This window comes from Tursiops truncatus, chromosome 19 (genome assembly GCF_011762595.2).
Source record: "Tursiops truncatus isolate mTurTru1 chromosome 19, mTurTru1.mat.Y, whole genome shotgun sequence".
NCBI lineage: Eukaryota > Metazoa > Chordata > Mammalia > Artiodactyla > Delphinidae > Tursiops > Tursiops truncatus.
Window position 1 is genome coordinate 18,007,134 of NC_047052.1, and position 27,700 is coordinate 18,034,833.

Below are 27,700 nucleotides of genomic sequence, written 5' to 3' on the forward strand. Positions count from 1 at the left end.
ATCTGCAGGAGGTGAGGAACCAAACCAGGTGACATCTAGAAGAATAGGATTCCAGGAAGAGTCAATAGCAAATGCAAAGTGTCTGAAGTGGAAGCTTGCCGTGGGTGTTTAAGTTACTGCAGAGAGTTTGGTGGAGCCGTAGTACAGTGATCAAGAAAGAAGACGAGTGGTGAGTCAGATAATACAGGAGGGTGGCAGGTGGTGACAGTACTGCATAGGGCTTTTACTTTAGTCTTTATTCGTGGAGAGCTATTTGAGGGCTTTGAGAAGACGAGTGACACAATCTTAGACTTTTACACTGTCACTCTGGCTGCTGAACTTCGAACATAGAGAGGCACGGGTGGAAGCAGGGAAACCAACTAGGAGGCTATTTATTGCAAATATCTGGACCGTAGATGATGACGGTGACTTGGCCTAGGATGGTAGAGGCAACAAGAAATGGCATCCACATATATCCTGCAAGTTGGCAGACAGAACTTACTGAACCTTGGACGTGGGGTGTGAAAGAAAGGTATCAAGAATGGTTCCCCAGTTTGGGACTTGAGCAACTGGAAGGATGGGGTTGCCTTTTCCCAGACGGGAGGGCTGAGGTAGGGACATGCTTATGATGAGGGTGGGAAGGGGAGATCATGAGTTAGTTCATTTTTGGACATATTAAATTTGAGATGTCTGTTAGAAATTCAAGTGGAGGTGTCAAGTAGGCAGTTGGTTATGAGTATGGAATCTTGGGCTGGAGATAAAATTTTCAAGCAGGTATTTAAAGTCTTGCGAGTAGATAAGAGCCCCAATGAGGGTGACTGTAGAAAAAGAAGAGAGATCCAAAGATGGAGCCCTAGAAGAATTCCTATGTCTAGAGCAAGGGAAGATATAGAACTTGGGAGAAGTAGCTGTCAATAAAGTATAAGGAAATCTAGGTGTGATAACCTGGAAGCCAAGGATGAGGAAGTGATCAACTGTACCAAATAATGCTGACAGGTCAAGTAAAAGGACTGAAAAGGGCTTCCCTGGTGGCGCAGTTGTTGAGAGTCCGCCTGCCGCTGTGGGGGACACGGGTTCGTGCCTCGGTCCGGGAAGATCCCACATGCCGCGGAGCGGCTGGGCCCGTGAGCCATGGCCGCTGAGCCTGCACGTCCGGAGTCTGTGCTCCGCAACGGGATAGGCCACGGCAGTGAGAGGCCCACGTACCGCAAAAAAAAAAAAAAAAAAAAAAAGGACTGAAAAAATACGACTGGATTTAGCCACGTGGAGTCCATCAGTGATCCTCTGACAAAAGCAGAAACAAAGACCTAATTGGAGGGGGTGCAAGAGAGACTGGAAGGAGAGGAATTGGAGACAATGAGTATTAGACACCTCTATTGAGGAATATTCCTATTAAGTAGGGAATGAAGTGGCAGGTGGAGGGGGATGCAGTGTGTGTGTGTGTGTGTGTGTGTGTGTGTGTGTGTGTGTGTGTGTGTGTGTGTGTGTGTGTGTGTGTGTGTGTGTGTGTGTGTGTGTGTGTGTGTAATATTTGAATATATTTACAAATATAGATTTAAGATGAGAAAAATCACGTTATTATGCTGATAGGAAAAATTCAGTAGACAAGAAAAAAAAGATGCAGGAAAGAGGACAACTGTAGGAATGATGTTCTAGTTTATGAACAGGATCTAATACACCAGAGAGAAGCTGGTCTTAGATAAGAGAACAAAGTGTCAACCACAGTAGCAGGAAAGAAAGGAAGAGCACAGGGACAAGATGCACGTAGGTGAGTAGTTACCTTCTGGTTGCTTTTATTTTCCTGTTACCTAAGAAACAAGGTCACCAGCTGAGTAAGGACTGGGATGAAGTGCTGGAGGTTGAGAAGACAGAAACTATACAACAGTACCTTAGGAGACTGGGACAACGACTGGACTAGGGAAACAAATGCCTGAGGTTAGCAGTCAGGGATTTAAAGTGGGACTAGTCACTGTGGCTCTGTTTCCTGCAGCCACATTTAGCTGCATGGGTACAGGAGCGGAATAGACGAGTTAGAATGTTTTTTTGTTTCCAGATGCTCTGGTTCCTTTACTGAAGTACTGTATTATATTAAGAATATGCCACGGTTTATTAACCCATTCACTTACTGTCAGACATTTATGTTGTGTCCATATATTTACTATTTCAAACACTGCTGCAATAATCATCCTTGCACATGTCTTTGTGCTCAGATGGGAGTACTTCTACTCTACCACATAGATCTAGAAGTGGAATCAATGGGTCATCAAGTGTGCTTAACTTCAATTTTACTGGATATTACCAAATTACTGCCCCAAATGATTATACTAATTAACCCTCTCACTAGCAGTGTATAAAAGTTCTCATTTTCCCCGTGCCAGACTTCTAACTAAATTTTTTGCCAGCCTAATGGATATGAAATAGTATCTCACTGTTTTGCAGTATTCTGATTTCAAGATTGAACATCTTTTCATTCTGAAAAACTAGCCTTCTTTCTCTATCAACACATCTCCACTATACTGCTAACAAGACTATATTAAGTACCTATTGTGTGCCTGGCATTGTGATAATCAAGGGAACAAAAAATGTTAGCAAAATAGATGTGGACTCTGCCTTCCTGGCACTCACAATCTACTGTAGGGTGGGGAGAAAACAAAAAATTGTGGTAAGGTGAAGGACATTAACAATAATCCACGAAAATTTAAAAGGAGACCAATTTAGCCAGGCAGTCATTAAAACCTTCCCTGATGTGACATTTGCATTTTTAACAGGTAGGAATTAACTATTTCAGTATTTATAAAAGCCCACTGCAGCTATAAAGAACCAAGCATCACCAGCATCAATATGCCTAATAACTGCAGAATTGTTTTATTATCCATGCTGGCACAGAGAAGTGCTAGACGCTCTGGCAGACATAGTGCCTACCTTGGGGCCCTTCCCCACATACACCCAGGCACCAGGAGTAGGACACTGGTTTTCTCTTGTTTCCCTTTTGCAATTTTGAAGCTATTACTCCTGCACTATTGTAACTAGTTTATTCTTGCATGAATCTCACACCTGGTTATACTTACCTATACATGCTGACCCAGTAATCCCATTTTGGATATTTATCTCACTCTGGATATTTTAAGAAAAAATTCTATAGAAAAAAAAAGTGGGGGTGCTTAAAAAGGTGAAAGTATTCAATGTCATTATAAAACCAATGCCCCAAACTATCCAAATATTATTGCAACAGTAGGGAGTTTGTTAATGGGATCATGAGACTGTGTAGCAACATGAAAAATATTTGTAAGAAAGTTTTTTATTTAAGTATGAGACAAGATTTTATCTACAGTCTAGGCAAATGCAAATAACTTATATATTAAAGTGTGAGGGTGTGGGTGAATCTGGGGGATTTAATTTACTGAAACAGTCAAGAAAAACATTCCAAGGCCCTTCATCATTTTGCTTCCACTTGGTCTCCCGTCTAACCTATCACCATATCCCTTCATCCATTCACCCCCAAACGACACTGTGTTACATGCATCTCTTTGAACATAGCATGGCTCTGGAGACATGAAATTTAGAGGTTAAGAGCTCTGCCTTTGCAGCCAGGCAGTTCTGGGTTCCAAGTCTGAATCTGCCATGGGCAGTACTTTACTTCTCTGGGTTTTTCTCCCCATTATAAAACAAAGATATAATACATGCATTAAGTTTCTTTAATGCAAGCAAAAGAAATATAAGAAAGGGGGACTCATTCAACTGATAGTGGGGAGCCCACTGAATCCCAGAAGAGCTTCAGAAATTGAGCCCAGTCCAAGGACCTCAGGAATGAGAAATGAGAACACCATCATGGCGGCAGCATCCTCTCCTGCTACAACAGACCTCCCCACTCTGGTAAGGAATCAGGCTCCAGGCAACTTTAGGCCTTCACCTTACCAGCCTAGCAACCTCAAATTAAAGTATCCTTGCTAAGTCTATTTTGAAAAAATTCTGTCAAAGGACTCTGATTGGCTCAATTGTTCCTGGAACTATCATTGAGCCCCAGGATGTCCTGACTTGTGTTCCTGTGGTCAGTACAGCAGGGATTGTTACAAGAGGAAGAGTGGGGAAAAAGTTGGGCAAAGACAAGACACCACAAGACCTATTAGGGAACCTGTAAGGATTAAATGAAATGATGGCTATATAGTACTTAGCACAATGTCTTTCAAGTAGTAAGCAATCAATAAATGCTATTAACTCACCTGGCTGTGATGAGTTTAGCAGTTAATCCCTCTTCCTTGATGCACCACTCTTTAATCTTAGCCAAGTTCTGAAAATGGAAAAAGACAAACTGACTCCCATTCAACTAAGAAGGCTATTTATTGAAATAATACAACAATGTTACAAGGATGTATTTCATATGGCCTAGAAGCTGGGTGTTCATTAAGTGCATGGTGCATGGTTGCTGGGACTAGAGAATCCTCTGCTCAATCAGCCATACATACATCCTGGGCGCCCTCCCTGCCAATGATGATATGCTGAGATTCAGAGACTGGTTGGATCTAGGCCAGGCTGCACACACAAACCAGTGGTCTCCTTTAGGTCTTCTGGAACTAAGTCTTTATAAACTTCCACAACAGCTGCGTAGCACTCAACTGGTTACAATTCATGCCATTCTTGCAAACAGTCCACTATGGGGATCCCCAAACAATCAACAGAAAAATGAGTTCCTGATAGGCATCCTAGCCAATCAGTAGAGGAGGTTCCGAGTAGAATTGCCCATTGTCAAACTATGTATCAGACAACACAAGCACAGTCTTGGCATTGTGGCGTATGCTAAGCGTGGAACATCATAAACAAGGTATTTTTGAATGGTTAAAGTCTCGGAAGGGCAGATCTGCTATAGAGCATCCCATCTTGCTCCACATACGACAAACTCACTGGGCTGGACTTCCCACATTTCAGGCCCCAGGCACATTTTTCCAGCAGAGAATTACAAAGGATGTTTGGGAGCTGCCTCATGTTGTCCAGAATGAGACAAAAATGATGGATCCTCCCACCTAGCATGCAAAGAAGCCAGTAGGAAAGGTTCACCATCAACACCACCCCATATCACTCCTCCCCAGGATTCATCATTAGGGCAGGAACATTTGCTTATCTTGGGGGGAACAGAGGCTCTTTCATGAAAAGGGTCAATTTCTACAGTTGCTTCCAAATTTCTCTGCACTACTGGTGCCAATGAACGAACAAAGATTCTGGAAATTCCTTTAGAATAAGCCATGGGAGGCTTTAGGGGATATTAAGGATTAGAGTGGGCTATTGAAGCTTACCTCATGCTTTACTGATGGAAAGTCACCACGGAGCCATAAAAGTTAATTTTTTAATGGTGAAAATTTCCTTGGCACACAAAATGACCCACAATCACCACTACATGATGATTGCCTAAACTGATTTAAAGGCAAATTTTATGGCAATGGATAATTGGATTTATACTTCTCTACAGTAAAATTAATTTGAGGAATTTTTTTTTTTTTTGCGGTACACGGGCCTCTCACTGCTGTGGCCTCTCCCGTCGCAGAGCACAGGCTCCGGACGCACAGGCTCAGCAGCCATGGCTCATGGGCCCAGCCGCTCCGCGGCATGTGGGATCTTCCTGGACCGGGGCACAGAACCCGTGTCTCCTGCATCGGCAGGCGGACTCTCAACCACTGCGCCACCAGGGAAGCCCAATTTGGGGAACTTTTTTTCTCTTAGTTCTGTGTTGTTTTCCCATTGATCAAATCAATACAGGAAGCTTGGGGCAGTGCTTTTTCATGGGAGGATCACGAAAAGCACAGTAGGAAGACTTATTAATTCTATGAAACTGACATACCTTAGCTGAAGTATGATATTGGGAAAAGAAAAAAAGTCATTAGTAGTTCAACTATTTACAATTTCTGTTAACATTTTGGTTTGTAAGCTTCCAACAAGCTGCTTTAAATAAGTGTGTGACAAATTTGCATATGTCTTGCTGCCTCTTATGCTTTTATGAATTCCCAAAGTATTCAACTCCTGAGCGTTCATTAAATATTTGTGCATCTGATTTATTTTAAAACTTATTTTAAAGCCCTGAATTCCAAAATATCTTTTCAGTGGCAAGACTATGAGGCCAAAGATCCAGGAGACCTGCATTTTCCACCCAGCTTTGCAGCTATAAACTGTTATCATGCTGTGCAACCACTTCACATCTTTGGCTTTCAGTTTCTTCATCTGTACAATGAAGCGGTTGGACCAGCTGATCTAATTCTTTGAATGGTGAATTCCTGGAGGTGAAACTGGTTTCCATGGTAAATTTAACGTAAGAGCTGCAGTTGAATGCAGCTGTCAAGCAATTTAAAAATGAGTTTTGGTAACTACCATGGGAGTTTTATTTATTTTTTTAAAAAGCTGTAAACAGTGAGAGTTACAAGTTAAATTGTTGAAAGTTGGTGATCTCCTGCAAACATATATTCAAAAAATTTACAAAGTCCAATATATAGGCATACCATTTCTAACAGGCTATATGTTTGTAGTTATTTTTACACACGTCTGTAATCAGATCTGAGAATGTGGCTTTTATTTATTCTTTTCCTTTTTTTTTTTTTTCTCTTATTTGGCTGCACCACATGGCATGCAGGATCTTCACCGACTAGGGATCGAACCTGTGCCCCTGCAGTTGGAAGTGTGGAGTCTTATAACCACTGGACCACCAGGGAAGTCCCAGAGAATGTGGCTTTTATTAAAAAAAACACTGTCTACTAGCACAGAGCTTTCTCCACACACAATGTGCACACATACACACACACAATTCATTACATTCTCAAGCTTTCTCTCCAGTAAGAATCCTCTGATACTGAATAAGAACAATATTTTAGCTAAAGCTTTTGGCACATTCCCTAATGTCAAGGTTCCTAGAGTTTATTTCGTGTATGAATTCTCTGATGTTTAGTAAGAGCTGAGCTTCGACTGAAGTTTTTCCCACATTCCTTACAAGCGTAGGGTTTTTCTCCAGTATGGATTCTCTGATGATCATGCAGATTAGTTTTCTTTCGGAAAGCTCGCCCACATTCATTACATTCATAGGGTTTTTCTCCGGTATGAGTTCTCTCATGCTGAATGAGAGATGAACTCTGACTGAAGGCTTTACCACAGTCGATACATTCATAGGGTTTCTCTCCAGTGTGGGTTCTCTCATGTTGAGTCAGTGATGAGCGTCGACTGAAGGCTTCTCCACATTCATTACATTCATAGGGTTTTTCTCCAGTATGAATTCTGTGATGCTCTATGAAACTCGTACTCCTTTTGAAAGCTTTCCCACATACATTACATTGATAGGGTTTCTCGCCAGGGTGAGAAATAGATTGTTGACTAAAGGCCTGCTCACAATCATAGGGGTTTTCTCTAGTGTGGATCCTCTGATGGTCAGAGAAGTCTGTAATGTGACTGAAGTCTTCCCCACAGTCATTGCAATGATAGGATTTCACTTCAGTGAGAGTGTTTTCATCTTGAGTAAGAGATGAGCTCTTGAAATCTATGCTGTAGTTACTGCTTTGGTAAGGTTTGCCTCTCTTATGAATCCTCATATGTTTATAAAGGGAAGGGCTCTGACCAAAAGCCCTCCCACATATGCTACATTCAAAAGGTTTCTCTCCTGTGTGAGTCCTCTCATGCTGGACAAGGGAAGAACACCGACTAAAGGCTTTCCCACATTCCTTACATTGGAAGGGTTTCTCTCCACTATGTGTGACCTCGTGCTGAGTGAGGGATGTGCCATGCCTAAATGACCTACCACACAAATTACATCGATATGGTTTCTCTCCAGTGTGAATTCTCTGGTGTTGAACAAGGGAGGAGCTGCGCTGGAAGGCTTTCCCACAGAGACTACACTGATAGGGTTTCTCTCCAGTATGAGCATTCTCATGCTGACCAAGGGATGAGCTATGCCTGAAGGCCTTCCCACACACATTACATTCAAAGGGTTTCTCCCCAGTGTGAATTCTCTGATGCTCAGTAAGTTGTGTCTTCCAGAGGAAGGTTTTCCCACAGTCAGTACATTCATGGTGTTTCTTTCCAGGATAAATTCCCTGATCTGTACCGTTGGGGAAAGTTCCATCTCCTTTATGAGTTTTCTCATGTTTAGTCAGTGATGACCTATGAATAAAGGCTTTTCTACATTTATTACATTTATAAGGTTTCTTTTTTGCAAGGATATTATTCTGACTGAGTAAGTCTGAATTATGTCCCAAATTGCTCCCAAGTGTATCACATTCATTAGACCTTGGAGGAATGTTCAGTTGTGTAACCAGGTCTGTGTTCAATCTAGAATTTTCAACAAATTTATTTTGCTCACAAGCTTCCTCTGGTGTGATTATTTTCTTCTGGGTGGATGCATCTGGCCCCAAATGTCTCTTCCAGTTTTCCTTGTGCCTCTCTAACTGGCCATTAACATCCCAAGTGTCTTCTAACGTGGTACATGAGGGATCATCTGTGCTAAGGGATACTTCAGATATGCTCTGCTGCAGATTTGAAGATTTGGCTTCAGGCCTGGTCCTCCAGTCTGAAAGAAATCCAAAGTGCAAAAGTCCCCTATTCACTCCTGTTAAAACAAACTGCTACAGGAATGAGGAAGTGAAAGAGATATGTTATACATCACTCTGTTTTGAAATTAGTCCTGTAGCTTCAGGAGAAGACCCAAAATGGAGAAAGGAAGAGTGGAGAGAGGTGACAATGCAGACTGCAGATCCAGAGAGAAGAATAAGTCCAGAATGAGGAAGCCCATGTAGGAGGGCTTGTTAGGGAGTAGGGAACAGGTGAGCAAGAGAGAGTTAGGCACAGATACAAATGGAATAGGATCATGGTCTGTCTTGCAGAGTCCTATCTGCTATCCATGCCTCCCGTCCATTTTACAAACTGCCACGGAATCTATCTTCCTAATACATTCATTTCATAATTTCTTTAAAGTCACCTCTGAGGCTTCAGATCTTCAAACCCTGCAGAGAAAATCTGCAGCCAGTGATCTAACTGAAATGATTCTTTGACATAACCCGAGATCAAGGGCTATACTTCCCAAAGAGAAAAAAAAGTACTATTTCAGGAGGCAAATCATCCTTGCCCTTACACACGGAGCTGTGATTTTAGTCTATTTGAGTTCTGATTCTACATTAATCACCTCTCTTAACCAAAAACAATTTATTTCAATCTGCCTAAAAAACCGATCTCTAAACCTCTGTTTAACCTCAGAATACTAATAGCAGAAAATTAATTAATGTCTAGGTTCTAAGAAAGGTAACCTTTTAAAAACTAAGGGGAGGGAGGTTTCTGGAATGATGGAGATGTTCCATATCAACAGAAGTTTTGGTTGGATGGGAGAATGCACTTGTCAAAATCAAATGGATGGTACATATATAAGAGGTATATATTTCACTGTATATAATATTTTCTAAAAAAAAAGAACTATGAACAAATATTGAACTCTAGCCAATGATATACATGCTGAAGCATGTAGGGGTGAAATGTACTCATGTCTGCAACTCACTAGGAAATGCATCAAAGGTAAGACAGATTAATAGATAGACAGACAAAGAGATATGACGAAGTGATAAAGCAAATATAACAACATGTTAACAACTATAGCACCATGGTGGTAGGTATATGGTGTTCACTGTATAATTTTTTCAACTTCTCAAATATTTGAAAATTTGCATAATAAAATATTAGGAGGGGAAAAAAAAACCCAGTAACTAAGGAGCCCTAAACTCCCAAATTCCTTACCCTGGAACAAGACTCAATTCTAAATTTCTGAGGACAGAGAATGCTTTGTACTCCTTTTAGAATCCTTCTCAGTGGGACATTCAAGAAATGTTTGTTGGAATGAATGAATGAGAAAGTTCTCTCCCAGCAAGATTCCATAACAATCAATCAAGTAATTTTCTGACTGCTTTCTACATGCTCTGCAATACAAATAGAAAATATTTAGAAATATAATAAATAGACTCTTCAAGAGCTTAAAATCTAAGAATAAAAACAAGACTCAATCTTTTGATGACTTAATAAAAAACCCATCAGATAGCACGTATTAAATCTGAATTTGTGTGGTAGAGATGATATAAATGGTATTTGTGATCAAGGAAGAAACAAATAAATATATTAGCATATATTAAGTTTTATGGATTAGACAGACCTTGAACTTAAAGAATAGATGGTTTTGGATAGGCACGAAGTATTATCTAATGAGGGAAACTATATGCTACTTACAGAGAACATCAAGAAAAAGTTTAAACTAGGTGGAACTTTTTTTAGCAGGAATAGAAAGATAATACTGGAAGGGATGATGGGGACCTTTAAATCAAGGGAGTTTCTGCTTCCTATAATGAGGTACAGGGAGTAATAGCAAAGTTCTTTCAGAGGTGGCTGGTTTAGGAAGATAAAGCATTAAAATCCAATATGGTCCATGAAGTGATGAATAGATAAACAAAATGTGATATATCCATACAATAAAATATTACTCAGCAATACAAAGGAATGAAGTTCTAATACATGCTACAACATGAATGAACCTTGAAACATTATGCTAAGTGAAAGAAGCCAGTCACAAAGGGCTACATATTATGATTCCATATATAGAAAATATCCAGAATAGGCAAATCCATAGAGATAAAAAGTAGATTAATGGTTGCCAGGAGCTGGGAGGTATGGGGAATGGAAAGTGACTGCTAGTGGGTATAAGATTTCTTATTGGGGTGTTGAACATGTACTGCTTAGATAGTGGTGATGGCTGCACAACTCTGTACATATCCAAAACAACCACTGAAATGTACACTTTAAAAGGGTGAATTTTATGGTATGTGAATTATATCTCAATAAAAGTATGATTTAAAAAATCCAGTATGGATTACAAAAAGATAAAATTCAGTGAGCAATTTCAACTGGGAATTATAATAATCTAAGTCTGGGGTTTGGTTTAGGATGTCACCAGTCCAAGTTAAAAGGGAGGAAAACCTAAGATACTTCTCAAAGGAGGAAAATAACTTGGGTTGAAAGAAAAAGACTAGACTGACTATGGTGTCTGGCCTGAGGGACTGGAATCCTGGTAATTTCTAACGGGCAAGGGGAGAAATGGATAATGGGCAATGTAGCAAAATGTGCTGACTGGAGATGCAAGATGATTAATCTATATCTTACACCTCTAATAAGAACGTTGTGGGACTTACAAGTGGAGGGGTCCTGTGAGAAGAAAATAAAAGTGACCAGGGTACAAGTAAGGATGATTCTGAGTCTACAGCACACAATAAAGAGCTGCAACTACCAGAAGGCAGGCACCCTTTTATAGGGAGGTAATATAGAAAGAAAGGAGAAGAAGCCGGAAGGCAGGCTCCTTAAGGTAGATTCACTAAGAGGGAAAAGCAAGAAAAGCCAAAGACCCAAAGCCAAGAAGCATTGAATGAGGGGAAACCAGGAGAGGATGATACTCTAGGAACTGTGGAGGGAGGAAATGGACAGGAGTGCAGGACGGAAGGAGGATGGTGTTGCTCGCCAGACAGGTGGTACAGGAGTGCAGTCAGGGAAAGAAGTCTGGAGGGAGGGAGAATCAAGGTTATGGGTATTTCCTGCAAGTCTGGGGCATTCGACAGTGAAAGCAGCAAGAAAAAACAAGGAGGAGATATGGAAGTTCAATTAATGTCTGAATGAGTAAGAAAAGAGATCTCTAAATAATGAAGGGGTGCTGAGGACACCAAAGGAGAAAATAATCCAGAAGTAGGGATATAGGATAGGGACAGATGGTATTCTGAGTGTAGGACAAAGGGCTACTTTCAGAAAGGAAAAAGAGGTACCTTTTCTTCCAAGACCTACCAGCAGCAAGACACCCTAATGGAGAAGGGAGACATACAGGTAGGTGTCATCCAGATGGTCCAACCTCTTCTACAGGTCTAGGCGCTCCCAAGGCAGCAATCTGAAGGTGCTTCCCTCTCCCTCAGCTGTGCCATTGTCCTACATGCTTGATTCTCCCTCATTTACCTGGACAGAAAGGTCTTTGGATTTCTCCCTCTGCTATCCATGGCTCTTCTCCTTGCTCCAATTTGAAGATCACCTCTGGCTTGGAAACTTGATATCCTGCTCATGGGTAAATACACAAGATTTGGTTGTTTGTGCAAGTAGACAAAGAACCCTCTACAAGTCAGTATTAGGCCTTGATCCTCAGGAACTCTGAAGGGAAAAAATGGTGCAACTTGAGGAGTCATGCAATCAAATGGCCTATTTCCAGTTCTGCAAAAGAAAGACCTTTTACCTAAAGAGCAGGCTCAGAAACCCATAAAGCTGGGTCCCAGCAAGATGAACAAGCTCTAACCCTGTACACTCTGCTCACAGTCACCCAAACTATGAGTCCCACAACCTTAGCAACTGAGAAAGGAAAGACCCACCAATACATAGACAATGAGATGTGGTCCTTACCAAGAGAAACCAAGTGGCTATAGTTCTCCAGCATCACATCCCTGTACAAGCGCCTCTGAGCGGGATCCATGTGGTGCCATTCTTCCTGGGTGAAGTTCACAGCCACATCTTTAAATGTCACCGATTCCTGTAGGAACACATTCCTGCTCAAGTAGGGATCAACCCCACAAATGTTCCCATGGCAAAACTGGGAACCTACTGTAGGGTCTATCACAAATGGTGATCACACGTGTGATATCCTGAGGGGGCAATGTTGGGTTAAATATACTAGTTGTTACACAATTTTATAGAGAATCTAATATGGCAGGCAGGAAAGTCATGAGGGGCAATGTGTCCCGCAATCCTGTAAGCCTAGTTTTCTTCTTGTTCCCTTCAAAGCCAAGCCTTTCCTATACAATCACCAATTCCTCACTGCCCATTACAAAACCCAAATACAGCAGGGAATAAAAAGTGACAGCCCTCCTTCACCCCCATCACCAATCCCACACAAACTCCCTACAAATAACCATTGTTAACAGTTTGGTGTATACACTTAACAGTCCCTTTCCATGTTTCACACACACACAGTCTTGTTTTGTGAAATATCATATAAATTGTTCTACATCCTGCTTTTCACATTTAGCTATGTATCTTGGAAGTCTTTCCTTAGTGCTATGTACAATTTCACCTTATTTCTTTGAATTGCTTCATAGCACCGCAGAGTACAGCTGTACCATAAGACATCCATTGCCTAAAACCCATAGCACCCCACTGTACTAGGAACAAGATTCAAACTCCCCCATCACTCACTGGGCTCTGGCCATGCTGACCTTGCCCTGAATATATTAAGCCTGTTCCCACCCTGGGCCTTGGGATCGCGACATGGTTGACAATCAGTCAACCTAAACCACGTTTAGCTCTCAGGTCCAGGATCGCCGCCTTAGAAAAGGTGTCTTAGCACCTCCTTCTAATTTACTATGCATCATATTACCATGCTTAATTTTTCTCCTAAAACAGGTATTGCTCACTGTCCAAATTCCTGCCACCTGAACTCAGGAACCAAATAGATTCAGATGAAAAAGGACACTTGTACTTCTAATCGTTATCTGAGATTTGTTAGCTTTTCTGTCTCCCCAATTGCAAGTCCCGTGAGAATAAGGACTTTACCTATCTTATTCACAGCTATATGCCCCCAGTGCCTAGACCGATGCCCAGCACATACTGGATGCTTAGAAAAACTTGGTGAATGAATAAATGGACCAGTTCTTTTTTTTTTTGCGGTACACGGGCCTCTCACTGTTGTGGCCTCTCCCGTTGCGGAGCACAGGCTCCGGACGCGCAGGCTCAGCGGCCATGGCTCACAGGCCTAGCCGCTCCGCGGCATGTGGGATCTTCCCGGACCAGGGCACGAACCCGTGTCCCCTGCATTGGCAGGCGGACTCTCAACCACTGCGCCACCAGGGAAGCCCGACCAGTTCTTATTATTAGATATTTGGATTAGTTCCAATATTTTGCTATTACAAACATTACTGCAATACACACTCTTTGTGCAAATATATTAGAATTCCTGTAGGCTAGCTAGCTAGAATTGGAATTTCTAGGTCAAAGATTTTTTCATGCTTTACTCCACTCCAATCACTTCTTCCTCAACACTCACTGAAATTGGCTAAGGACTCTCGTGCCTCTGAATAGTCAGTTCTGATGCTCACAGGTTGATTTCTGTCTTGCCTCACCAGGCCTTGTTAAGCCATGGGACACCTGTCACTATGCCCAACTTGAAATATCTCCTTTGGTCCTGGTTAGATTTCTACCTCAAGAAGTACATAATAAAGTATGTAAAGACAATCAGCATGAAAAGACACTGAAAGCAGAGCCATGAGTTCACTGGAGCAGTGAGGGAAAGTTACGTGAAGGTTTCTACCTTATTCCATGCCCTCCTCCCATGTGCTTAGCTATAGCTGAATTGGACTTCTGTTTCCTGGAAGATATAATTCTCTCTCCACCATCCCATCCGTCTTTCCCTTGCTAATTCCATACTTCAGGTGTAGGTTAGCAGATCTTCAGTGAGGTTTTCTGATCCCCCAATGGAGGGTCAATCCCCATATCATGTGCTTTAAGCCACGTTGCGCATCCACAATTGAAATAGACCTAATAATCTACTTAATGCTTGTTTTCCTAGTTAGATGGTGAGCATCGTGAGAGCAGGGACTCTACTTTTCCTTTTTTTTAAACTCTAGAATACCAACGTCTAGAAAGTATCTGACCCAACACTAAATATCTGTTTCCTGACTGAGTTGAGCCTTAAGGAGATAGCTGACATCTGAATTTTAGAGAAAAGGAGAGTGGCCCCATCTCCTACTGGGTGAGGGGCATGATTGCATCCGTACACAACAGTGCCTCCTCCATATCACATTTCTGCTCAACACTGCGGCTGTGTCCCCACAAGAACAGAGAAGGGTTGAAACGTGGCAGATTTTTCTGACAGAGGTCAGGGATCTGACTGTGCCAGGTAAGATGATACTAGATGCTAAAAAAAAAGACACTAGATATTTACTAGGCACCTGGCTTTACCATATGCACCATGGCAGAATAAAAATGCAAAAGAAAAACACTGCAGTCCTTGAATAGGTTTCAGTTTATTTTAAAATGTGTTGTTTATTAGAGCACGATATGAGACAATACATAGTAAAGTGGGTGCTACCAGCGTTCTGGGCAGGGAAAACTGGGTACAGGAGAGAAGCTTCAAGGTGGGCTATGCACTGGGCCTTAAGAGGTAAGTACCATTAGGATGGGAGAAAAAAGAGTGGGAATCCAGCCCAGGGACTGAGAAGTTAGAGAAGGGAGGCTGGATTTGGGATGCACATGGCTAACAGAGAAAAGGTTTGGACCAAAGCAGACATTTTAAGTTAGGCTGTGAGAAGTAACACCTTTCCACTCCTACTCTGTCCTCTAAACTTACAGCCCCTTTGGTTTAGGAACACAGAGTTGGCAGCCAATCTGGATTCCCTTGCTTCACTGGTTCCCTGTATTTAACACATGGCCTCCTGACTTTATTCTGCTTCTCCAAATAGGTTGAACTAATGTTAAAGAATGTGCTAACCAGTAAACAAATGTCTAGTCCAGGCCACTCATTTCTTGCCCTGGCAGGACAAGTAACTTCTGTTCTACTACTCACGGTTCCACCAACTCTTTCCTGTGTACTATCAGAGTCACTTCTCTAAAACAAATTTGATCATGCATACAAACCTTTAATTTCTTCCCACTTTTCCCTATTCTTACTGCCCTCACCCTAGTCCGTGCCACCATCACCTCTTACCTGGACCACTGCTACTATCTCCTACCTTGTCTCTCCTTTTCCACTCATGCCCCACCCCTCCCAAGTCTGTCTTCCATATAACTACTAGACTCATCTTGTTAAAACCTTTCAGAGCAAGTCATTCCTTTGCTTAAAAGCCTCCAATGGCATCCCCCCCCCCAAAAAAAAGCCTCCAATGGCATCCCAATTCATCCCAAGTAAAAGCCAAGGTCTTGATAGTAGCTACACAGCCCTTCACAATCTGGCCCCCCACTATCTCCCTGACTTCATCTTGAACCTCATCCCCAACCTACTGCTCTCTTACCTTTACTCACCCTGCCCTCCTTACAACTCCTGGAACGTACCACACATGCTTCTGCCTTGAGATCTTCACTCTGCCTGTTCCTTGACTTGGAAGCCTCTTCCTGCAGATAGGCATGTGGCTCCCCACTCACTTCCTTCCGCTTTTTGTTCAAACGTCACCTCACCAGAGCCAACATCCTTGACCACGCTATATAAAACAGTGCCCCGCCCCCCGCAACCTTGCACTGTCACTCTCTGTTCTTTTCCTTTTTCATAGTCCTTACACGTGACGTGTCATATTTTATTTGTTTACAGTCTGCATCCTACAGCAGAATGTAAATTCCAGGAGAGTAGGAATATTACCTATTTTCTTTATGGCTGAATCTCCATTGGCTACAAGAGGCTGGGCACATAGTGGGGGCTCCATAAATATTTAATAAATTTTCCTTGAGATTAAAAACTAGACTCCTTAGTGTGAGCTTCTGAGCTCTTCCAACCTAGTCCTCACCTTATTTCTGCAGCCTCAGCTCTAGCTTCTCTTCCCCTTGTACACCATGATTCAGTGTGCAGAACACTTACACCTCCTTGAAAAAAAAGATCTCTTTCTCTTCTGCAAGTGCTGCTTCAAAATGTTCGGCCTTCCCTCCTCTGCCTGCTAACACTCTCCCACCAAGACTCAGTCAAGTTCTCTCCTCAGGGGCTCCATTTCTACCTCCAGGTCTAGGCTAACCCCCACCCCCCAGCTCCCCTCCCTAGGCCTCTCTTCAGCACAGCTCATAAGACACTACCTTATGGCAACTGTTACCTATTGTTCACTGTGCTTCTAGAGGGTCAAGACCTTGTCTCAGGCGCCTTCGAATCTCCACTGGCCAGAACCATTTTGGTACATAATGGACAGTCAGTGGTCTGCAAGATTAAATAGGTAAAATGTACTCTGAGATCCTTGGTGTGAGTTAGCCACTCTGAATCAAATCAACTTTAGGGCATCCAATGCAGGTCACACCTCAGACTGTAATAAAATGATCCAGTGATGTCTTGTAAACACTGCTTACCCTTCTTCCAGATTTAACTGGACCTCATAATCAACACCTTTTAAAAACTAACAAGAAGTATTAAATGTTCCCCTTCCTCATGCTGACATAAAGAGGACCTTGGCCAAATGATGGAGCCCAAAGCAAAGAACTGGAAACAGCACATACTAAGTTAAGAAGTTAAGTGTGTAATATCCTTGGGCAAATCACAGACCTCCTGGAGATCCAATTTTCTCATCTATAACGTGGATTCCCTGAACTGAAGAAATAAGAGTTTTAAGAGCAGAAGGGTGAAAGAGTACATCCAGAAAGGACATGTCCAACTATAAAAAGACACGCTCCTGCAACTCTAGCATATACCATCCCTGCAGGAGAAATCCCCTAAAACTATAACTCAGGAAACTTTGTAGTTTTGCAACTTTGCAAAGCTCAAAACCAGAGCCTGGAAGCTAATGAGTAAAAATAATCTAGTTATTTAAATCACATATTTTTAAATACTGTATTTATACTACATGTAACATTTTTATTTATTAATTTAACTATTGTATATAATATTTAATTTTTATGTTATATACAATTATAGTAATATAAAAACTACCCCCCTCTAAGACCAAGTTATTTTAACCAGTCAGAATACATTAAATTTACTGGGATACAGTGTGGCATTTTCACTCAAGTACTCGGTGCTCTATGATACTGGACAATAACAGTTTGGTAAGCTGAGAGTTAACAGCATCCCTAACAAGTGCGTACAGAGAGAAGTAACATGATTACTGTTAACCTTCACACACATACACAGATGCCCTACTGACGCTAATGGCATCACCATCTACAGTATCCCAACTGGAAACCTGGACCTTACCCTTGACTCTTCATTTTTCCTTTATGCCGTAGAATCACCAACAGCCTCAAAAATGTCTCCTACATTCAGTCCCTTCCCTTCACCTTTCAAACCCAGCTTAAATCCTCCCTTGCCAACAATGCCATTGGGCCAGGCAATGGCCTAATGGTCTAGATCTATGTTGTCTAATATGGTAGCCACTTGCCACATGTGAATACTGAGCACTAGTAATGCGGCTAGTCCAAATTAGGACGTGCAGTTCAGTATAAAACACTGGATTTCAAAGACTTAGTACCAAAAAAAAAATAGAACATCTCATTAATAATTTTAAAATATTTATTCATGTAGAAATGATAAGATTTTGGCTATATGAGGTTAAATAGTATGCATTACTAAAATTAACTTCCCCTGTTTCTTTCTACATTGTGGCTACTAGAAAATTTAAAATTATCCATGTAGCTTATGCTTGTTTTGGACGACACTGTTCTAGGTTGTTCCAGATCTCCACCTCAGGCCATTCTCTCTAGATGACAGAATCATCTTTCTCTTAAATTCTGCCTGCTGCCACACACCCCATGCTTCTGACAAGTGGACTCTTTGCCCTGATTACATCATTCTCTTCCATGTTTCCTTGCTTTTGTACATCCTATTCTGACCACCATGTACTTTCTTCCCTCAGCTCTACAGGATAAATTCCAAGTCATCCTTCTAGAACCAGTTCAATGGTCCCTTCCCTTCTGAAGCTTTTCCAGATCCCTGCCACCTTTAGTATTTGGTCCACATCTCAATTTCAGAACTATAGCTATATTTTCATGTTTTTCTCCCTCAACAATTTCTCAAACTCCTTTTCATTTCAGTATTTCCAAAACTAAGCATGTTGGAATTTTCCACAATCACAGGGGCAATTTGGAAAAACTGGCCATGCATGAAGGGCCCTACCAGGCAACATTTAAAAGCTCCTTACATGATTCATTATAAAAAAGCAACAACTAACATTTATTGAGCATTCACCGCAGGGCACACACCCCCTCGCTAAATTTTCTCACTGAAGCCTTACTGCCACCCCACAGGAAGCAGGTACCTTCTCCTGACTGGTTCTGAAGCGTGACCCTGGTTAAGAATACCACCCGGCACAGAGCAGGCATTCTAAAAATGTCTGCTGAGTGAATGAATAGAGTCTGGGTAATTCTTACCAAAGGAAAATGAGGAGTCATTTTGAGGATTAAAAAAAAATTGCAGATTAGTGAATTCTATTCTTGGATTATAAATAGTAGGGGCAAATGGCAAAACGATGGCATTAACAGCCAAATCTAAAAGCTGGCTCCTCTTAAATACTGGCTGAACAAAAAAACCTCTGACAAATATACTAAAAGAAGAAATAAAAAAATAAGTCAATTTAAAAATAAGGGGAGGGACTTCCCTGGTGGCACAGTGGTTAAGAATCCACCTGCCAATGCAGGGGACACGGGTTCGATCCCTGGTCCGGGAAGATCCCACATGCCGCAGAGCAACTAAGTCCGTGTGCCACAACTACTGAAGCCTGTGCACCTAGAGCCTGCGCTCTGCAACAAGAAAAGCCACCACAGTGAGAAGCCCGCACAACGCAACGAAGAGTAACTCCCGCTCACCACAACTAGAGAAAGCCCGCACACAGCGACGAAGACCCAACACAGCCAAAAATAAATAAATAAATAATAGATTAAAAAATAATGATAAAATTAAAATTAAATTAAAATTAAAATAAGGGGATAAACCAGTAAAATACCCAGCAGTGTGTTAAGAAATGTGAAAGATCTTAGTGAAGTGGATAATTTTTAAATCCTAAATCACCAATGTTGACACAAAAAAGGAGAGAAAATAATTGAGGAAGAAACAGAGAAAACTGTTCCCAAGTCATCCTCTTTATAAAAATCCTGGATCGAAATGTTTTATAGGCAAATTCTTTCAAAAGACAGAAAAAGATGAAAAGCAATCTGAATGTTTCTACAAATTAAGGATAAGCATGCCATCAAAACCTGCCAAAGATCTCTCTCGTAAAAAAATTTTTTTTAATTATCTATTGTAACCAATGGGATTTTATCCCAGTATTATTTGTAAAGCAGAAACTTCAGAAGCAACCTAAATGTCCTCTGAGAAATGGTTAAATAAATTTTAGTATATCATACAAAGCAGTATAATACAACCATAAAAGTGATTTAAAAGAACAAAAGAAAAATCCTCATAAAAATGAGATGAAATTTAAAATGTTGTAATTGAGGGGACTTCCCTGGTGGTCCAGAGGTTAAGAGTTTGCCTTCCAATGCAGGGGACCCAGGTTCGATCCCTGGTTGGGGAACTAAGATCCCACATGCCATGGGGCAAATAAGCCCGCGTGCCACAACTACTGAGCCCACGTGCCACAACTACTGAAGCCCGCACTCTACAGCCCGTGAGTCACAACTGCTGAGCCCACATGCCACAACTTCTGAAGCCCATGTGCCTGGAGCCCATGCTCTACAACAGGAGAAGCCACTGCAAGGAGAAGGCCACACACTGCAACAAAGGGTGGCCCCCGCTTGCTGCAACTAGAGAAGGCCCGTGCACAGTGAAAGTCACACTGTTTCATTCTATTGCTTTATCAGAAAATTAGCATCACTGCAACTGGAAAAATTACATTTTTGCTATGTGACGAGCAGAAAATGCAGAAAGTATAAAATCACTGCCTGGGGTTAAGTGGTTATTAATGTTCGCTCATGTGACACCCACTTACTGTGTGTGTACTTTGGAGCAAAGGATGAAAGGAGTCAGGTGGCCCTTCTCTAGAAAAGCAGAAAGCCCAGTACGAGACAGATGGGTAAGCACACCACTCCATACGACATGAGACACTACTATGACAAGTGTACATAGGTGCTACAGGAATGCACAAGAGAGGCACTTGACCTTACCCAAGGGAAGGAGGGTCTGAGCTGAAGCTTAAAGACCAACACCAGTCAGCTCAGGAAGAGGTTAAGAAAGCGGACCTCCGTATGGAGGGAGCTTGAATATCCCTGGCCACAAACATCCTGACCTGGTTCAGCAAGTGGCTTGGTTTCCCTGGAGCATCTCATCTGAGTTTGTGACCTGAGCCAGCTTTTGCTGGGTCTGTTCAATTCTGATGACCGAACCACAGAGCTCTCTTGGGATCTGAAGTCAATAGAGACCAGGGCCTGGTCCCTCTGCATTTCCTCCCCTTCAAGATAGAACACAAAGAAACCTGGTCTCCATAAGCAGCTTTTTCTTATAAAACTTTCCCCATTTCTTACTTTTCTGGTGGCTTCAACTTTTAAGAATGCTTAAAAAAAAAAAATGGTAAACACCTTTTCAAAATCCTAACTAAGGGCTTCCCTGGTGGCGCAGTGGTTGAGGGTCTGCCTGCTAATGCAGGGGACACGGGTTCGAGCCCTGGTCTGGGAGGATCCCACATGCCGCGGAGCAACTGGGCCCGTGAGCCACAGCTACTGAGCCTGTGCGTCTGGAGCCTGTGCTCCACAACAGGAGAGGTCATGATGGTGAGAGGCCCGCGCACTGCGATGAGGAGTGGCCCCCGCTTGCTACAGCTGGAGAAAGCCCTCGCACAGAAATGAAGACCCAACACAGCAAAAATAAATATAAATAAATTAATAAACTCCTACCCCCAACATCTTCTTAAAAAAAAAATCCTAACTAAAAACATAGTACACATATAACAAAAAAAAGAATGCATAGTTGTTAACACAGCTATAGCTACTAACAATCCATAGAATCCAAGGATTTGGGGGGTATTCCGCCCGGCCCATCTCTGCTCCCATTCCCCTCCCACTGTGAGACCACTTTAGGTATTCGTTAGCTAAGCCCTGGGAGAAGGTCTCAACCACAGGAGTCCCAACTTTCAAACTCTTGCTCCTGCACATCATTCACAGCCATCTGTAAAACTAAGAAACTGTACAGTTCCCTGCTCAAAATCATTGGCTCAAGCTACAATAGCCTCCTTGCAGCTCCTTGAATACACCAGACACACATCCCACTGTTCCCTCTACCCAGAACACTCTCCCTCAGACCTGAATGTTAACTCCCACACTTCTTTCAAGTCTGCTCAGATGGTATCATCTCAATAAGGATAAGGCTTACCCTGACCACCCTATTTAAATTGCACTCCTTGGACTTCCCTCGTGGCCCAGTGGTTAAGAATACGCCTGCCAATGCAGGGAACATGGGTTCGATCCCTGGTCCAGGAAGATCCCACATGCTGTGGAGCAACAAAGCCCGTGCACCACAACTACTGAGCCCGTGTGCTGCAACTACTGAAGCCCACGTACCCTAGAGCCCAGGCGCCGCAACTACGAAAGCCCGCATGCCTAGAGCCCATGCTCCACAACAAGAGAAGCCACTGCAATGAGAAGCCCGTGCACCGCAATGAAGAGTAACCCCCGCTTGCCACAACTACAGAAAGCCTGCATGCAGCCACGAAGACCCAACGCAGCAGACATAAATGATGAATAAATAAATAAATAAATAGCACTCCTACCACAAGCGCCCAGTTCCCTACTCAATCCCCCTTATCCTTCTCTACCTTTTATCTTTTTTTTTTTTTTTTTTGCGTTACACGGGCCTCTCACGTCGCGGAGCACAGGCTCCAGACGCGCAGACTCACCAGCCATGGCCCACAGGCCTAGCCGCTCCGCGGCATGTGGGATCTTCCCCGATCGGGGCACGAACCCGTGTCCCCTGCATCAGCAGGCGGACTCTCAACCACTGCGCCACCAGGGAAGTCCTACCTTTTATCTTTTTTCTAGGGTACTGATGCCTTCTAGGATATCATACAATTTCCTTACTTACTTGCCTCTTCCTTCTAAGATGTAAGCTCCAAGAGAGCAAAGACCATTATAAATTTTGTCCACTAATGTATACCAACCACCTAGAAAAGTGTCTTAACACTTCATAGGGGTTCAATGACTATCTGCTGAATGAATGTATGAATGAATGAATGGATTACCAAGGCCAAAGAGAAAAAAGTCCAAACGCCCTTGTATTCTCATCTACGCAGTGCCTGCAGCCCACACCCACTGTCACACAGGACAATGGTTTCGGATATAGGCCCCTCATCTTCTTGCCTCCCAACCCCTGACCCACAGTCAATCAGCTCTACCCCCACACCCTTCATTTTCACCGGCTCAGACCCTGCCCCTATTCAAAGGTGAAATCTCCACTGACTCTTCCCACAGGCAGAATTTCCTCTCCCTTCTGCACTCACAGGAGTCCCTGGATCTCTGCAGCAACACCTGACACCACCTTTCTGGTGCTATACTTCTGCATGAGGTTGTCCTCCCCCACTAAATTAACTTCCTGGATAAGTAGTCACATGATTCAACTGCTCATCTTTTGCATTCCTCTGAGGGCCAGGCTCAGCGAAGGGGAACCACTGACAAAGGGAAATTTCTGCCTGAAAAGCCCCATTTGTAGGGCCAGTGTTCTGTTCTGTCCTGTCCTCCATCCCCAGTCATCATCTGCAGCCTAAGTCAGGTAACCCAAGTGAACACCGTCAGGCCATTCCATGAGAATATAACTGAGTGCTTTTGGGAACACAGCTTTAAAAGTGAAGTTTAAAGAGGTCCCTAAAGTTCACTGTTCAGAACACAGATTCATTTTCACATCAAAAGGCAACTCCCACCCCCACGCTGCGGAAATGATCAACACCTCTATGAGGTGTTAAGTGAGTTAAGTCATCTGAATTCTCAAAACCTACTGAGGAAACACTTTATACGGAAAGGTGCTGATGACCGTGATTTGCTCTGGCTCTCCTCAAACAAAACAACTGTTTTGTTCTAGTACTGTTACTTGTCTTACTCCTTAAAGCTCACCCCTGTAAAACAAAAACATATAACAAGAAGTAAAAAAATATAAAGGCATTATATGCTGTGTTTAATTTACTGTGAACTGCTTTTAAAGAACATTGGTATTTTTACCTGATTTGTCTCACACCCTAGCAACTAGAATCTGTGATTTTTCCTTAATTGTAAAGAGTGTGGATTAAAATACCATCTGAACTTTGTTATATTTTCACAGATAAGAGTCTGTAAATCAATGGGTAAGCTCAGAGTTGTAATGCTTCTAGAAAATGCCTCCTGTCTCACAAGAATAAATGGGTTCACAAATCAGCGTTATGTTAATTAAGTTGAAGGCCGGACATCTGGGGACGTGCATTATTATACCTCTGTTAAAGCAGAAAAAAACATGTAAAGCTACGGGACACGTCCTCCCTTGTTGTTTTCCTCCTTGCCCGGGAAGAGCCCATCTCCAGGCTCTTCCTAGGCAAGTCCAGACCAGGCTTTTTTGGTCCCTTAAGGTCTCTCTATGGCCCCTGGGTCAGAAGCTAGGGCTCCTCTCTCCTTCACTCACAGTCACTTTCCCCTCTACAGTTTTCTATTCTGTCACCCGACCCTCTAGATTCCTAACGGACAGAGTTCAAGGAATTGGCTTGGCCCTCAGGATTCTCAACACTGACACTTCCTAATACATCCACTCTTAACTCCTCCCACAAGGCCAGCCCGTCCTGGTCCCCCTCCTCCCCACCGGCCCTCCTTTGGGGAAGCCCTTTCCCCCCAGCTCTGGACACCTTGGTTTTGCAAGGCTAGGAGGCTCCGAGGGGGCAAGCAAGCCAGAAAGGAAGGTCGCTCAAGCAGTGAACAATGACTACTCCAAATACGCCCCGGGGTAGGAACGGGCTGCTCACCTGCGGCCTGGCCGTCGGAGGCCTTGGGGCCATTCCTGCGTCGCCGGGCCCGGCTCCTAGACAGGGTCTGGGGAGAGAGGAGAGGGCCCACTCAGCCAGCTGTAACTGCCAACCAGCCCGCGCCCCGCCAGGCCCGGCCCGCCTCCGCCCCGCAGCCACTTCTCCAGGGTAGAGAGGTGGGGCGGTGCGCGGGCCCTGGCTGGGCCTGCCTCCCCCAAACTAAACGCTCGCCGCCTCCTAGACACCCTCCTCCGGCCACGCCCAGTCCCACCCGCAGGATGGTGGGCGCGGCCGAACGCACACGCGCAAAGCCCGTGGGAGGTGCCGCCCCAACCCACGCACTCGGAATCACCGCCTCCTGGGGACTACGGATTTCGAGACCTCAGGCCCACCCAGGGCTCGGGCCGGCTCCTCCAGTCCCCGGTGCCGGTTCAGTCCTCTGCAACTCTGAAGTCCGAGGGGCGGCCTTCGCCGCACCTGGGCCGGACAATGGCTGCAGCGGCGGGGCAAAGCCGGAAGTGCGCCTGCGCATGCGGAGCCTTTCTCCCGTAACCGCCGGGCCGCGGCGGGCGCGCGAGTACACTTCCCAGCGGCCACCGCGCATGGGTCCCACGGAGGCTGCCTGGTAGGACGCTTCGCTTTCCGAGGCGCCCCAGTGGGGACCGCTATCCGGGCCCAACGGGTCGGAGGGTGGGGCTTGAGTACTCCTGCGTCCGCTTATTCCAGTAACAGTCACTGAGCGTCTTCTCTGTGCCAGGGGCGTGTTGCTAGGGGCGGGATACTGCGGTAGATCGGGCAGGAAAGATCCTGCTTTCTGGGAGCGAGTATGCACTCCTGTAGACGAGGCTGACAAAAAAAACCGTAAACATATCAACAAGATAATTTCACGTACTGACTTCAGCTGTAGGAATAAGACAGTGAAGGGAGTGGGGCAACGTTGCCTCTTCTATGCCGTCTTCATCCGTGGGTCACTACCAAAGGTTTGGACACTGACTCCCCAGACCATATAGAATATTACGGCCAAGATACTTGATGAAATAGTTGATACTACAGAAAGAAAAAAACAAAAAACCTTCAGATGAATCCGTAGCCTCCCGAACAGTATTCAAAAGCAAACTGTGCCACTGCCATGTTATTTCATTACTTGGTATCCTATTGCTCAGGATTTTGTACTTGGGGAAATAAATAAATGATGGAAAATTTCAACTCAAAGAATTAGATTTATATAATTATGGGGGGGTTTTTTTGTTGTTTTTTTTTGCGGTACGCGGGCCTCTCACGTTACAGAGCACAGGCTCCGGACACGCAGGCTCAGCGGCCATGGCTCACGGGCCCAGCCGGTCCGTGGCATGTGGGATCTTCCCGGACCGGGGCACGAACCTGCGTCCCCTGCATTGGCAGGCGGACTCTCAACCACTGCGCCACCAGGGAAGCTCTATAACTACGTTTCATATATCTCAAATAGTCTAAAAACTTCCTAGACTTACACTTGATTTTTTAACATTAGAGTATCACATATTCACATGGTAGAAAATGATTGCAAGTAAATGTTCTTTTTGTTACATGCTTTATCAAAAGGATGGACATTAAAAAAAAATAATGCTTTCCACCACTGCCGCCTGAATATGATGCTGTGGAACAAACAGAAGGCATCATTCAGAAATATGAATGAGTGGTCTAAGGAGGCCTCTCTGAAGCAGGAACTCAGTAGACTGAGACCTAATGAGGCAACTGCTGGAACATGAGGGAGAAAAGAATTCCAGGCTGAAGGAACTGAGGGTGCCAAAGCCCCGCGGTGGAAACAAACGATGTGTTTTAGAAACTGATGCCTAATGTAGCTGTAGCAGAGTGAGGGGGAGGGAGAGTAAGTGACATAGAGGTAGGACAGGTAGGCTGGGGTTTGATGGAGCAAAGGTTTTTAGAGGCTGTGATAAGGAGTGTGGATTTTACTTTGAATGTGATGGGAACCACTGGGTTAGCAGGAGCAATTGGTCATTTACTACTATGAGGGAATAAGAGAAAATTTCCCTGTTGTCCCAGAATTGGAAACCAGGACTCAGAGCTGAGATTAAATTCTTCTGCGTTCAAAAGAGAGACAAAATGGCGTTTTTCACAGAACTAGAAAAAATAATTCTAAAATTTGTATGGAAATACAAAAGACCCCAAATAGCCAAAACAATCTTGAGAAAGAAGAGCAGAGCTGGAGGGATCACACTCCCCCTGATTTCAAGCTACAGTCATCAAAACAGTATTGGCACAAAAACAGACACATACATCAATGGAACAGAATAGAGAGCCCAGAAATGAACCCTCACTTATATGGGCAATTAATTTATGACAAAGGAAACAAGAATATAAAATGGGGGAAAGACAGCCTGTTTGATAAATAGTGTTGGGAAAACTGGACAGCTACATGCAAAAGAGTCAAACCAGATAATCTCTCACACCATGCACAAAAATAAATTCAAAATGGATTAAAGGCTTAAATGTAAAACCTGAAATCGTAAAACTTCTAGAAGAAAACATAGGCAGTACTCTCTTTGACATAGGTTCTAGTAACATATATTTTTTGGATATGTCTCCCCAGGCAAGGGAAAGTAAAGCAAAAATAAATAAATGGGGCTACATCAAACTAAAAAGCTTTTGCCCAGCGCAGGAAATATCAATAAAATAAAAAGACCACCTACTGAATGGGAGAAGATACTTGTAAATGATATATCCAATAAGAGGTTAGTATCCAAAATATACAGAGAACTCGTACAATTCAACATCAAAAAACCAAACAACCAAATTTTAAAAATGGGCAGAGGATCTGAATAGACATTTTTCCAAAGAAGACATACAGATGGCCAACAGACACATGAAAATGCTGTCTGTTGAAATGAAAATGAGTGATGCTCAACATCACTAATCATCAAGGAAATGAACATCAAAACCACAATGAAGGGGCTTCCCTGGTGGCGCAGTGGTTGAGAGTCCGCCTGCCGATGCAGGGGACGCGGGTTCGTGCCCCGGTCCGGGAAGATCCCACATGCCGCGGAGCGGCTGGGCCCGTGAGCCATGGCCGCTGAGCCTGCGCGTCCGGAGCCTATGCTCCGCAACGGGAGAGGCCACAACAG

At 43.5% G+C, this 27,700-nt stretch overlaps 2 protein-coding genes across 10 annotated transcripts in view; both read right to left on the minus strand.

Annotated features, from left to right (window-relative positions):
* Positions 1 to 4,218, minus strand: part of CDH3 (cadherin 3) — a 115,746-nt gene extending 111,528 nt beyond the window's left edge. The window contains exon 1 of the mRNA XM_073796342.1: positions 4,200 to 4,218. The gene's annotated coding sequence lies outside the window, so the exon portion shown is untranslated. The remainder of the gene's footprint in view (positions 1 to 4,199) is intronic.
* On the minus strand, positions 1,410 to 25,407 carry ZFP90 (ZFP90 zinc finger protein). 9 transcript variants are annotated; one of them, XM_019935631.3, is made up of 7 exons: positions 24,924 to 25,185; positions 24,582 to 24,648; positions 12,406 to 12,532; positions 11,971 to 12,066; positions 9,727 to 9,905; positions 4,200 to 4,267; positions 1,410 to 3,115 (listed from the first exon to the last, which is right to left on the minus strand). In XM_019935631.3, exons 2-5 carry the CDS (start codon positions 24,612 to 24,614, stop codon positions 9,874 to 9,876), a joined length of 288 nt encoding a protein of 95 aa, XP_019791190.1. In that variant the 5' UTR covers positions 24,615 to 24,648; positions 24,924 to 25,185; the 3' UTR covers positions 1,410 to 3,115; positions 4,200 to 4,267; positions 9,727 to 9,873. The 9 variants fall into 9 exon arrangements, with proteins under 9 accessions (XP_019791190.1, XP_073652460.1, XP_019791191.1 ...); XM_073796359.1 differs by lacking the exon at positions 9,727 to 9,905 and adding an exon at positions 8,306 to 8,512 and having other exon boundaries at positions 24,924 to 25,127; XM_019935632.3 differs by lacking the exon at positions 9,727 to 9,905 and having other exon boundaries at positions 24,924 to 25,184.
* Positions 25,408 to 27,700: the final 2,293 nt, after the last annotated feature.